This window comes from Anomaloglossus baeobatrachus, chromosome 4, assembly GCF_048569485.1.
Source record: "Anomaloglossus baeobatrachus isolate aAnoBae1 chromosome 4, aAnoBae1.hap1, whole genome shotgun sequence".
Lineage (NCBI taxonomy): Eukaryota > Metazoa > Chordata > Amphibia > Anura > Aromobatidae > Anomaloglossus > Anomaloglossus baeobatrachus.
Window position 1 is genome coordinate 267,174,856 of NC_134356.1, and position 13,977 is coordinate 267,188,832.

At 42.9% G+C, this 13,977-nt stretch overlaps 1 protein-coding gene across 1 annotated transcript in view; it reads right to left on the reverse strand.

The window, feature by feature from the left end:
- HAL (histidine ammonia-lyase) overlaps nt 1-13,977 on the reverse strand; it is a 107,400-nt gene that overhangs the window by 17,318 nt on the left and 76,105 nt on the right. The window contains exons 18-19 of the mRNA XM_075342449.1: nt 3,574-3,682; nt 3,409-3,478 (exon numbers count right to left, since the gene is read on the reverse strand). Of these exons, the coding sequence (XP_075198564.1) occupies nt 3,409-3,478; nt 3,574-3,682 (179 nt within the window). The remainder of the gene's footprint in view (nt 1-3,408; nt 3,479-3,573; nt 3,683-13,977) is intronic.

Genomic DNA, 13,977 nt, shown 5'->3' on the forward strand with positions numbered 1-13,977 from the left:
GAGATCGCTGCTGAGTCACGGTTTCCGTGACGCAGTAGCGATCCCGTTAGCGATCTCGTTATGTGTGACACCTACCAGCGATCAGGCCCCTGCTGTGAGATCGCTAGTCATTGCAGAATGGTCCAGGCCATTTTCTTCAAAGGCGATGTCTTCTCCAATGTACACATTATTATTTATTATTATTATTATTTATTATTATAGCGCCATTTATTCCATGGCGCTTTACAAGTGAGAGAGGGTATACGTACAACAATCATTAACAGTACAAGACAGACTGGTATAGGAGGAGAGAGGACCCTGCCCGCGAGGGCTCACAGTCTACAGGGAATGGGTGATGGTACAATAGGTGAGGACAGAGCTGGTTGCGCAGTGGTCTACTGGACTGAGGGCTATTGTAGGTTGTAGGCTTGTTGGAAGAGGTGGGTCTTGAGGTTCCTCTTGAAGCTTTCCACGGTAGTGGAGAGTCTGATGTGCTGAGGTAGAGCGTTCCAGAGTATGGGGGATGCACGGGAGAAATCTTGTACGCCATTGTGGGAAGAGGAGATAAGAGAGGAGCAGAGAAGGAGATCTTGTGAGGATCTGAGGTTGCGTGCAGGTAGGTACCGGGAGACTAGGTCACAGATGTAGGGAGGAGACAGGTTGTGCATGGCTTTGTATGTCATGGTTAATGTTTTGAACTGGAGTCGTTGGGAGATGGGAAGCCAGTGAAGGGATTGGCAGAGTGGCGAGGCTGGGGAGTAGCGAGGGGAGAGGTGGATTAAGCGGGCCACATAGTTTAGGATAGATTGGAGGGGTGCAAGAGTGTTGGAAGGGAGGCCAGAGAGCAGGAGGTTGCAGTAGTCGAGGCGGGAGATGATGAGGGCATGCACATTTTGTTTTCACACATAGGGCAGCACTCCCTTGTTCACCTCAGGCTGTGCATCCCCCCTTTTCATTATAGTCCTGCTAGGCAGGACACATCGCAGTGTTTGACACTGTGTGACAGGGTCACAGTGACTGCTGAGATCGTTATACAGGTCGCTACTGCAACCTGTATCGTTCCTGCATTGCTGGTAAAATCTGACTGTGTGACCTCTCACCAGCGACCTCCCAGCAACTTACCAGCGATCCCTATCAGGTCGCATCGTTTTCGGGATAGCTAGGGATAGGTAGTGTGTGACTGAGCCTTTACATTTTTATAAAAACATTTATTTGTTTAATAGAAAAAAAATCAGGCATAGTATTTTTTCCCATGCATATTTTGTTCACTATATTGTGACTATAACAGAAATACCAAATATGTCTGTGTTTGCTGTTTGGGATTCTTTGAAAAAAATGCACTAAAATTGTCATTATTGCAGTAGGTTTAGTATTTTTATAGGAAATAAAAAATCTGTGACTTTAATTTTACCTCCAGATACAGATTCATAGAGATGTACTAGTATATAGAGATGTAGCGACAGTATATAGCTAGTCATGCAAAGAAAATGCTCATATAGTCAGTATTGCAATTTGTCACTCATTGCTACAGCTGCCGACTGTCATATAAGAAACTGGGTGTTAGAATAGGTTAATTCGAGAAACAAATATATCTACCAAATTTATAACGAAGACACAAATCTCCTTAACTTAAAACACTTGGAAAAGTGGAAAACTAGTTTAAAATCCCAGAAAATCAATTTGAAGGAAGATTTCAAAAGTCATTGGCCACAGTCTACAAAAATATACCTTGCGTTGCTTTTATAGAAACCAATTATAAGATAATAACCCGCTGGTTTTAAGCCTGCTTTACACGTTGCAATTTCGCATACAATATTGTATGCGATTTGCAACGCCCCCATCGTATGTGTGGCACGTTCAGTTTGTTGAACGTGCCGCACAAACGATTAACCCCGTCACACGTACTTACCTTCCATACGACCTCGATGTGGGCGGCGAACGTCCACTTCCTGGAGTGGGAGGGACGTTCGGCATCACATCGACGTCACGCGGCAGCCGGCCAATAGAAGCGGAGGGGCGGAGCTGAGCGGGACGTAAACATCCCGCCCACCTCCTTCCTTCCGCATTGTGGGCCGGGAGCCGCAGGACGTAGGTAAGATCTGTTCATCGTTCCCGGGGTGTCACACACTGCGATGTGTGCTACCCCGGGTATGATGAACAATCTGACGTGCAATTCTAGAGAAAGGTACGATGTGTATGCGATGAACGTTTTAATGTTCAATCGCTATCGCACGTACCTGTCACACACTGCAATGTAACTTACGATGCCGGATGTGCGTCACTTACGACGTGACCCCGCCGACACATTGTAAGATATATTGTAGCATGTAAAGCAAGCTTTACACGTCCCATAAATTGCATTTAATTAACCCAGATACCTCAAACAAATGCTGGAGGAACTGTGGAAATTCAGGTAACATAACTCACATAGTTTGGTCGTGTCCAAAATTAAGAAATTCTGGAGAGACATTCAGTCATCTATAAGGTCCATTACACAGCTAGATGTAACTAACTCCAAAATTATATCTTCTCTCAAACATTGAAGCGATACCTAAACATTTTAGGACCATAGTAATACATATTCTATTAGTTTCCACTAATCTCATTTCATCCAAATGGAAAAGTGAGAAAGCTCCTAATATTCAAGATGCTAAGGAGAAACTAACTGTACATAAAACTTTAGAGTACTACTATGCCATAAAAAATAATACTCAAACCAAGTACCTCACCAAATGGGACCCATGGCTAGAGCCCAATCACCGACAGACTATATAGCCCAACTGACGTTAAGGAAACACTAACCATATCCGAGAAATACAATCTCACTAATAACTCCAGGCTTGAAGTTCTACTCTTTGATATCTCCTTGATCTAAAACTCACTAGAAATATCTGTTTTTGATCTCACAAATTTGCTGGACTGTCTACGGAATTCATATCAGGAAGTTGTTAATTTTATTTGTTATTTAGTTATTTGTTACAAAAAGTTAACTCATAAGCAATTGATTTGACCAACAAAATAAACTGCTTGCTGTATCAACACTAACAAACTAGGGGGGGTCAAAATATGTGAATTATATTAACCTTGATATTACTATCTATATGTCCTTAAATTTTCTAACGCATGATTTCAAGATTTGTTAACTACAAAAACTAATAAAAATCATTTGAATAGAATACGTTAATTCAATAGACATCGGCCCCTCATGTGGAGGAGGAACTACTGAGCAATAAACTCATCAGTAAATAGAAGTTGCCGAAACCTCCCTGAGCTTCCAGGACAGTGGGACATCTGCCCCAATTAAGGACCATCCTACTAGATCTGGGAAGAGTGGGAGCTATTGAAGAAAGTGTCCTCCTAAACTAATTCTTTTTACCATTTATTAATCATTTTAATTCCACAAAATAAATATTTTAAAAAATGTCTTGCCTTTTGGTCAACGAGTAATCTGTGAACTGCCTCAATGTCTGGGGCCATGAAACGATCCTTCATCCATGGCCTACAGGATGACAAATAGGGACAATTATTGATTATTAACCACTACAACATGCAGGCCTTCAAAACATTAGACTGTGAAATACTGTTTGTTTTTACCTGACAACAGAACGAACAAGGTCATAGACTTTCTCCAATGGAGTTGTGGTTTTAAGAGGGCGTAGAAATTCAATCCCCTGGCAGGCTGCAAGAAGCTCAATAGCCAGCACTGGAAAAGAAAACGAACTTTATTCCCGGTTTGCACAACACTATTAGTGAATACAAACTTCCTTAAAAGAACAAACAAAAGAGAAAAACCCAACATATTTGTACTGGACACCATCCGGAAAATAAGAAATATTTTAGAAATAATAGAATATTCATGTATTTGAGTTTAAAATATATTGTCTTTATATTTGTTTCTGAACATATAACAGATAATATCACAGATAGATGAACTTCTACTGTATGAAAATGCTGATTGCATCCATGAGTAAAAATATATTATATTAGGTAGATGAAGCCACAAATATATAGTTTAGAATTTGCAAACTAGAATGCATAAAAAATATATCTTTAACCCCTTAGTGACGGAGCTAATTTTCACCTTAATGACCAGACCAAATTATGCACTTCTGACCAGTGTCACTTCATGAGGTTATAACTCTGGAACGCTTCAACGGATCCTGGTGATTTTGAGACTGTTTTTTCGTCACATATTGGACTTCATGTTAGTACCAAATTTAGGACAATATTTTTTGCGTTTATTTATGAAAAAAATTGAATTTTGGCAAAAATTTTGAAAATTTAGCAATTTTCAACTTTTGAATTTTTATACCATTAAACCAGAGATTTCTGTGACACAAAATAGTTAATAAATAACATTTCCCACATGTCTACTTTACATCAGCACAATTTTGGAAACAAAATTTTTTTTTGTTAGGAAGTTAGAAGAGTTCAAAGTTTATCAGCGATTTCTCATTTTTACATCAAAATTTACAAAACCATTTTTTTAGGGACCACATCACATTTGAAGTGACTTCATTAGGCCTAGATGACAGAAAATACCCAAAAGTGACACCATTCTAAAAACTGCACCCCCCCAAAGTACTCAAAACCACATTCAAGAAGTTTATTAACCCTTCAGGTGCTTCACATGAACAAAAGCAATGTGGAATGAAAAAAAGCAAAAATTAAATTTTACCTAAAAATGTTGCTCTAACCCAAATTTATTCACTTTTAAAAGAAATAACACAACAAAATGGACCACAAAACTTGTTCCCCACTTTCTTATGAGCGCGCCGATACCCCACATGTGATCAGAAATCTCTGTTTGGACAAATGGGAGGGCTCGGAACAGAAGGAGCAATATTTGAATTTTGGAAAGCAAATTTGGCTGAAATAGATTGCGGGCACCATGTTGCATTTACAGGTCCGCTAAGGTACCTAAACAGAAGAAACCCCTCACAAGTGACGCCATTTTGGAAACTAGACCCCTCAAGGCTTCTATCTAGGGGTATAGTGAGCATTTTAGATCCACAGGTACTTCACAGATTTTGTTAACGTTACGTTGTCATATTGAAAATTTTAATAATTTTCTCAAAAATGTTGCTTTAGCATCAATTTTCTCACTTTTTCAAGAGGTAATTCCAAATATTTGACCTCAAGGTTTGTTAACCACTTTTTTATGAGCGCGGTGGTACCTCACATGTGGTCTGAAACCTTTGTTTGGACAAATGGGAGGGCTTGGAACGAAAGGAGCAATATTTGAATTTTGGAAAGGAAATTTGGCTGAAAAAGATTGCGGGCACCATGTCGCATTTGGAGGTCCCCTAAGGTACCTAAACAGCAGAAACCCCGCACAAGTGACCCCATTTTGGAATCTAGGCCCCTCAAGGAATTTATCTAGATGTTTGGTGAGTACCCTGAACCCCCAGGTGTGTCACAGAATTTTATAACGTTGAGCCATGAAAATAAAAAAATAAAATTTTACCACAAAATTGTTATTTCAACCAGGTAGCTTTTTTTTTCACAAGGGTAACAGGAAAAAAATCACCATGAAATTTATTGTGCAATTTCTCCTGAGTTTGGCGATACCTTATATGTGGTGGAAATCAACTGTTTGGGTGCATGACAGGGCTCGGAAGGGAAGGAGCGCCATTTGACTGCAAAATTGTCTGGAATCAATAGCGGACGCTATGTTGCATTAGGAGAGTCCCTGAGGTGTCTATACAGTGAAGCTCCTAAACATGTGGCCCCATTTTGGAAAATAGACCCCTGAAGGAATTTATCTAGATGTTTGGTGAGTACCCTGAACCCTCAGGTGCTTCACAGACGTTTATAATGTTGAGCTGTGAAAAAAAAATAATACATTTTTACCACAAAATTGTTACTTCAACAGGTAGCTTTTTTTTTTACAAGTGTAAAAGGAAAAAATTCAGCATAAAATTTATTGTGTAATTTCTCCTGAGTATGCTGATACCTTATGAAAATCAACTGTTTGGGTGCACAGCAGGGCTTGGAAGGGAAGGAGCGCCATTTGACTGCACAATTGGCTGGAATCATTAGCGGACGCTATGTTGCATTTGGAAAGCCCCTAAGGTGCCTAAACAGTGGAGGTCCCCAACAAGTGACCCCATTCTGGAAACAAGACACCTCAAGGCTTTTATCTAGGTGTATATTGAGCAGTTTGAATCCAAGAGTACTTCACAGAATTTGATAAGCTTAGGTTGCCATATTGAAAATTTTCATTTTTTTCACAAAAATGTTGCTTTAGCATCATATTTCTTACTTTTTCAAGAGGCAACAACAAACCGTGGACCCCACAGGTTGTTATCCAATGTCTTTTGAGCACAGGGATACCCCACATGTGGCCAAAAACCTCTGTTTGGGTAAATGGGAGGGCTTGGAATGGAAGGAGCACCATTTGAATTCTGGAAAAGTTGAAATAAATTGCGGGCACCATGTCACATTAGCAGGGCCCCTTGGGTACCTATACAGCAGAAACCCCCCACAAGTGACCCCATTTTGGAAACTGGATTTTATTCAGGAGTATAGTAAGCATTTTGAATCCACAGGTACTTCACAAAAATGTTGCTGTAGCAACAAATTTCTCGCTTTTAGGCTATGTGGCCATGATCCAGCGACACGGCGTCTAGTACACAGTGTCAGCCTTCCTGCAGAGATGTGAGTGTTGTCCACGGGAGAACGCAGCTGCCCATGCCCACGATTTGGGTTCAGGCTGCTGTGGAGCTCTATGCTACCTGCAGACAACACTCTTGTCTCCGCAGCATAAATTGACATGCGGAGGCTCAGGAAGCTGCACCACAGGTCGGTTTATGCTGCGGAGAAAAGAAGCACAGTGGGCATAGGATTTCTAAAAATCCTTCCACTGTGCTTCTACTGCACAATGCAGCGCTATGGATGCAGGGAAAACACTCTGCGCCCAAAACGCTGCAAACCCTGATTGTGGGCACACAGCGTAAAATGCTACAATGGATGAATGGATAGATGTCAAACATATATAACGTCCCACCCCATGTATATTCTAAGCTGGCGCCCTTTAGTGCCTTTCATGTGGCACTAAAGGGTGCCTAGCCTTGTATTTAGCCCCCCAAAAAATTAATAATTAAAATAAACGACGTGGGGTCCCCCCTATTTTTGATAGCCAGCAGACAGCTGTAGCCTGCAAACCACAGCTGACAGCTTCACCTTGGCTGGTGATCAATTTGGAGGGCTCCCCAGGCGTTTTTTTAAAAAAAAACAAAAAAAAAACAAACGTGGGGTCCCCCCCAAATTAGATCACCAGCCAAGGTGAAGCGGACAGCTGGGGTCTGGTATTCTCAGGGTGGAAAGAGCCATGGTTATTGGACTCTTCCCAGCCTAAAAATAGCAGGCCGCAGCCGCCCCAGAAGTGGCGCATCCATTAGATGCGCCAATCCTGGCGCTTCGCTCCAGCTCATCCCGCGCCCTGGTGCGGTGGCAAACGGGGTAATATACGGGGTTGATACCAGCTGTAATGTCACCTGGCATCAAGCCCTGGGGTTAGTGATGTCACGGCATCTAAACAGATACCCGACATCACTAACCCAGTCAGTAATAGAAAAAAATAAAGACAAAAAAAAAAATTTATTTGAAAAAAAACCTCCCCGAAACATTCCTCTTTTACCAATTTATTGAAAATAAATAAATTTCGGTCGCTGTAATCCATTTTGGAGGTCCCTCGGCGACTCTGGACCTTCTAGAATATGGGGGGCACGTTCAGGGAACGTATCCCCTATTTTCTGGAAGAGCAAGCTCTCCATGAGCAGTGTGGGTGCAGTAATCTGAGAATACTGCACTCACACTGCCCCGGTCCAACCTAGGGCAGAGTGACCTGCAGTAACCTCATTCCAGAATATGAGGGGTACGCTCACAGAACGTACCCCCCATTTTCTGGAACAGCAGTCACTCCATGTGAGGAGTGTGGCTGCAGATTACTGCACTCACTCTCCCCCGGTCCACAGTGGAGCAGCCTGTGCAGCAGCGACGTCAGCGTCCCTGCTTGCAGGGATCCAGCTGACAGCCGCTGTCTGCGCATGCGCCGCCAGCTTTCCAGAGGGAGTGATCGCGGGGAGGGAGCAGCAACAGCCGCCAGGTAACGTAAGACTGGGGGCTGGGGCTGGGGGGGGAGTGACGGGGGGTGACGGCGGGACCTGGGGACACCTTTCTGCCGCATGTGACGTGTCACATGCGGCAGAAAGAGCAGGATGAATGCAGGCGCTGCACGCCGACATCCTGCATGCTCCGGAGGGGGGAAGGGGGAGCGCTCTGGAGAACCGGAGGGGGCTCCGGGGACCAGAGATCTCCGGTGCACCGGAGGAGGGGTCAGGGGGAGGACATTTCCCTCCGATCTGAAATGTTTGATCATTTCAGATCGGAGGGAAATGAATGCAGAGCCGGCGGCGGCGGCAGTTTTCGTCGCGCGGCGGCGCCATTTTGGATGTCCGGTGGGGGTGGGTGGGGGTGGGGGTTGGTTTCTCCGGTAGCGGGGGCTTTGGGGGCACTAAAGGATTATATTTCTTTCTCATCGGACATGTTTGATCATGTCCGATGAGAAAGAAATCAATATTATTTGCCTTTTTTTTTTTTTTTTTTATGTGTACGTCAGTATACGGTGTATACCGGCGATCACATTTTCGGGGGCCAAAAAAAAACCCCGATTCATAATCTTGGGGGTCTCAGCTACCTCCGGTAGCTGAAACCCCCGAGATTTTTCGTCACTGGGGGGCACTACAAGCTTTTTCCGGCCTGACGTCTCAAGACGTCGGAACAGAATAAGTACCCTGTTTTTCCGACGTCTTGAGACGTTAGGCCGTCGCTATGGGGTTAAACACAAAAAATATCAATAAAAAAATAACAAGCATGCTTTAGGGCTCATTCACATGATCGTTCCGTTTTTGCGGTCCGCAAAAGACGGTCCATTTTTTTTCACGGATGCATCCGTGTGACATCCGTTCCGTTCTGTTCCGTATACGGACCGTGTGTCATCCTTGTGCCTTCTGTTTTTTTTGCGGACCGCAAAACACGGAAGCAGCTAGATAGATAAATAGATGGACAGCTAGATATAGCTAGGTGGATAGATAGAAAGATAGAGGGATAGATACAGAGACAGAGAGATAGATAGAGGGATAAATAAGGGGATGAATTAATGAATGGATAGATAGAGAGATAGCTAGAGGGATAGATAGATAATAGATGAAAAAGACATATAATGTCCCACTCCCCAGCATTTTGTAATCTTGCACCCTTTAGTGCCTTTCATGTGGCACTAAAGGGAGCTTAGCCTTGTATTTAGCAAACAAATAAATAATTTTAAAAAATGATGTGGGGTCCCCCCCTTTTTTTTAGCCAGCTTGGGTAAACCAGACGGCTGCAGCCTGCAGACCACAGCTGCCAGCTTCACCTTGGCTGGTAATCCAAAACAGAGGGCACTCCACGATGTTATTTTAAATTAAATAAATAATTTAAAACAAAAAAATGTGGGGTCCCCCCAAATTGGATCACCAGCCAAGGTAAAGCGAACAGCTGTGGTTTGGTATTCTCAGACTAGGGAGGTCCACAGTTCTTGGACCCTCCCAAGCCTAAGAATAGCAGGCTGCAGCCACCCCAGAAGTGGCGCATCCATTAGATGTGCCAATCCTGGTGCTTTTTCCCAGCTCATCCCGATGCCCTGGTGCGGTGGCAAACTGGGTAATATATGGGGTTGATACCAGATGTGTAACGTCACCTGGCATCAAGCCCTGGGGTTACTGATGTCATGGCATCTATCAGATACCCGACATCTCTAACCAAGTCAGTAATAAAAAAAAAAAATAGACGACAAAGAAATTTTTAATTGAAAAAAACCTCCCCAACACATTCCCTCTTTCACCAATTTATGGAAAAGAAAAAACAAATCCAGGTCTGGTGTAATCCAATAAGGGGTCCCACGACGATCCATACTCATTTTCCCAATGAAGAAGAGAATGTTCCCCATTGGCTGGGAGAGCAGTGCAGTGACCTGAGCTAACATCATGAGGTCAGCCCAGGTCACTGCAGGGCATGACGAGTGCTGACTTCAAGAGGTTAGCTAGGTACATTACCTGCGGTGATGGAAGCCGCTGCACTCCTGATGTCAGCGCTCGTCACTGAGTTCTATGCCCGCCGCATTCTCAGATCACCTCTCACGAGCGGCCTGTGACGTCACTGCTAGTCACAGTCTTGGGCCGCCCATGAGAGGTGATGTAAGAACGCGGCTGTCAGTGACGAGTGCTGACGTCAGGAGAGCAGAACTTCATCACCGCAGGTAATGAACTTACTAACCTCCTGACGGCAGCGCTCATCATCCCCGCGGCTGCTTGCTCTGCAGTGCCGGCATATGCTGACATTGCAGTGCGGGTATATGCTGACACACTGCAGTGCGGGCATATGCCCACATTGCAGAGCGGGCATATGCTGACACATTGCAGTGCGGGCATATGCTGACACATTCCAGTGCGGGCATATGCTGACACATTGCAGTGCGGGCATATGCTGACACACTGCAATGCGGGCATATGTAGACACACTGCAGTGCGGGCATATGCAGACACACTGCAGTGCGGGCATATGCAGACACACTGCAGTGCGGGCATATGCAGACACACTGCAGTGCAGGCATATGCAGATACACTGCAGTGCGGGTATATGCAGACACACTGCAGTGCGGGCATATGAAGACACAAAGCAGTGCAGGCCGCCGTGGGGCTGGAGTGGGAGCGGGACACAGACTGTACGGGCACCCGACGGAGGTCACACAGAAGTGCTTCCGGGGATTTTGTGGGCCCATTGACTTGTATTGAGTCACGGTCCATTATCACGGAACAGAATAGGACATGTTCCATAATAACGGAACGGACATACGGCATCCGATATGTTTTTTGTAGTATCGGATGCACACGGAAGTGCAACATCCGATCCTACACAAAAGACATTGAAAAGATGGTCCTGTCCGTGGGTCCGCAAAAAAACAGGAACTGACCAGGACAATCGGAACGGTCATGTGAATGAGCCCTTAAAGGGGTATTTCCATCTCCTAAATTCTATCTCAATATGTAGTAGGTGTAATAACCAGGGCTGTGGAGTCGGTAAGCCAAACCTTCGACTCCGACTCCTCAATTTCCCTTGCACCGACTCCGACTCCACGACTGAGACTCCTACATATATTGCTTATAGTTAAGTGAAAAATTTATTGTAGTACATGAACATGTGTATGTGAACATCAGACATTTAATATTTTTCATGATACAATAATCAAGATATTTGGATAGAACATAAAATATATTTATTGGAATACAACTTTAGAACCCAAAAAACTGTAATAAATTGTAAATATGTAATACACTATGTAATATACAGTAGATTACATATATATCTTGTGTGTATGTATGTGTGTATAAATATATATATATATATTACATATTGTATTACATATTTACAATTTATTAGTTTTTTGTGTTCTAAAGTTGTATTCCAATAAATATACTTTATGTTCTATCTAAATATCTTCATTATTGTATCATAAAAATGATTAAATGTCTGATGTTCACATTGTACAATAACTTTTTCACTTAAACTTAAATAAATATATAATATATATATATTTAGTATGTTTTTGTTGAAAACTGTTGTTTGCCACTTACATAGTTTATCATATAGTGTTTTTATATATATATATATATATATAATATGTGTGTAATACACTATGTAATACACTATGTAAGTGGCAAAAAACAGTTTTCAACAAAAACATACTAAAAAACATTTGTGCAGCCTATGAATTTGTTCTAAGAAATAGAATTGCTTCCATCAGATCCTCCTTCGCAGATGACCTCAAATCTGACCTAATAATTTTAAGGCTAGAGAACAGCCTCTCTACAGTAACTTGGGTTGGAGGCAAAGCCGGAACCACATGGGCAACATCTCTAACAATTTCCGGGTATAACGGATTGCCTCATGCACAGTCAGTTTTGATGAACGGTTGAATTTTTTTATTTCTTTTAGAGCAATTGAAAAATTTTACTGAAATCTGGTCAATCTGCTGCTATAAGAGACGGAGTGAAATCATTTTCCTTGCGGCAACACTTTGCTGCTCCATGTCATCCAAATAGTTGTCAAAGTTAAACTCCTCATCTGATGAGATTGAAGATACGGCAGCAGTAGCACTGTCAGGCCCCAAGACAGATAGAGGGATAAATAAAGGGATGAATGAATGAATGGATAGATAGAGAGATAGCTAGAGGGATAGATAGATAGATAATAGATAAGAAAGACATATAATGTCCCACTCCCCAGCATTTTGTAATCTTGCACCCTTTAGTGCCTTTCATGTGGCACTAAAGGGAGCTTAGCCTTGTATTTCGCAAACAAATAAATAATTTAAAAAACGACGTGGGGTCCCCCTTTTTTTTGTAGCCAGCTTGGGTAAAGCAGACGGCTGCAGCCTGCAGACCACAGCTGCCAGCTTCACTGTCAGGCCCCAAGACCTCTTGCGCCTGGCATTCCTGTAGCCGCTCATCCTAACTGCTACCTCACTCAAAGCTTCTTTTCCTTTAGTAAGCTGTTGATCATCAAGCAGCATACAATAACTTGGGTCCACATAAACAGCTGCCAGAAGAATTTTATTTTCCAATAGCTGTGTCCTCTCTCTGTTGCATTGAAGCAAAAATGCCATCTGCGATTAAACCTCCTCTTTAGGACATGCAAAATAGCTAATTCTTCCACTCCCTTATGAAAATGCCAGGAGTTAAACCCTCAGCTTGTAATTTTTTTAGTCACGGTAAATGGGTGATTGAGCAATTCCTTCAATTCAGCCACCTGTGTCCATTGACCTTCATTTAATGTTATTTGAGGGTTCACCATACCTATAAGAAATGATTTTAGTTCAAGCAATCGCTCAGTCATTAAATAAGTGCTGCCTCACTGAGTGGCTTGATCAAAAATTGCCCCTTTCCCAGCACGTCTCTTCAAGATGGAATCAGTTTTCGGGGGTTCTGGTGGCAATAACCAACTTCCCCACTTTTTCAATTAGATTTCCAGCATGTCGGCCCAGTTTCACACATCCAGCTTTTCGCCGGTTTGGCGGATGCGGCGCACGCCAGTACAGTACGATACAGTACAGTGTCAGCGCCGCAACTTCTGGGTCACATGCTCCGGTCACATGACAGCATGTGACCGGCGTTTGTCGCGCTGCCACTGTACTGTATACACTGTACTGGAGTGCGCCGCATCCGCCAAACCGGCGAAAAGCCGGATGTGTGAAACCGGGTTCCCTCTTGCAGACTATCTCTTATTGCCAGCTGCAGCGTGTGCACAACACAGCGCATGTGATGAATATGAAAGTGTTTTGAAGTAGCTTCAACAAGATCATCTAATCCTAAAGTATCATTTTGCTGTTCTTCTGTTGTAATATGTTTGTTCCTCAGTTACATAAACAGCACTGTGGCCTTTCATCTCACACATACTAAATCCTAAATTTTCTTCTAGCTGTTATTCATTACTCTCATTCATCAGTTAATTGTACTTATGTTTGAAGCATTGTCCTTTACAATGGCAAGAACCTGTTCTTTTTTGAGTTTGTAATCTTGCAGAACTTTTTCCACTACGACCTGAAGAAACTGGCCGGTGTGATGAGCTTTAGTATCTTTTAGTGCCAGTGTCTTGCTAACAATTTCTTTCTTGTTACAAACATATCGAACATTGATGGCAAAATAATTCAGTGAAATGCAGTGACTCTGGGCATCTCGGCAAAGGCAATGGGTTTCAAGATAGGACATTCAGACACAGTGTTTTGTGAGGATCCTCTCAAACAATGAGCAGTCAGTTTGTGTGGCCTTTTTTTAATCTGCTTTTGCTATTGAAAGCATTATTTATGAGCTCAAAAACCTTTCAGGAGATGCGTTTTTTTAAAAAGCTGATCTGCTTTTGCAGCTGACAAACGTATCCTCAAAAAACGCAGCAAAAACG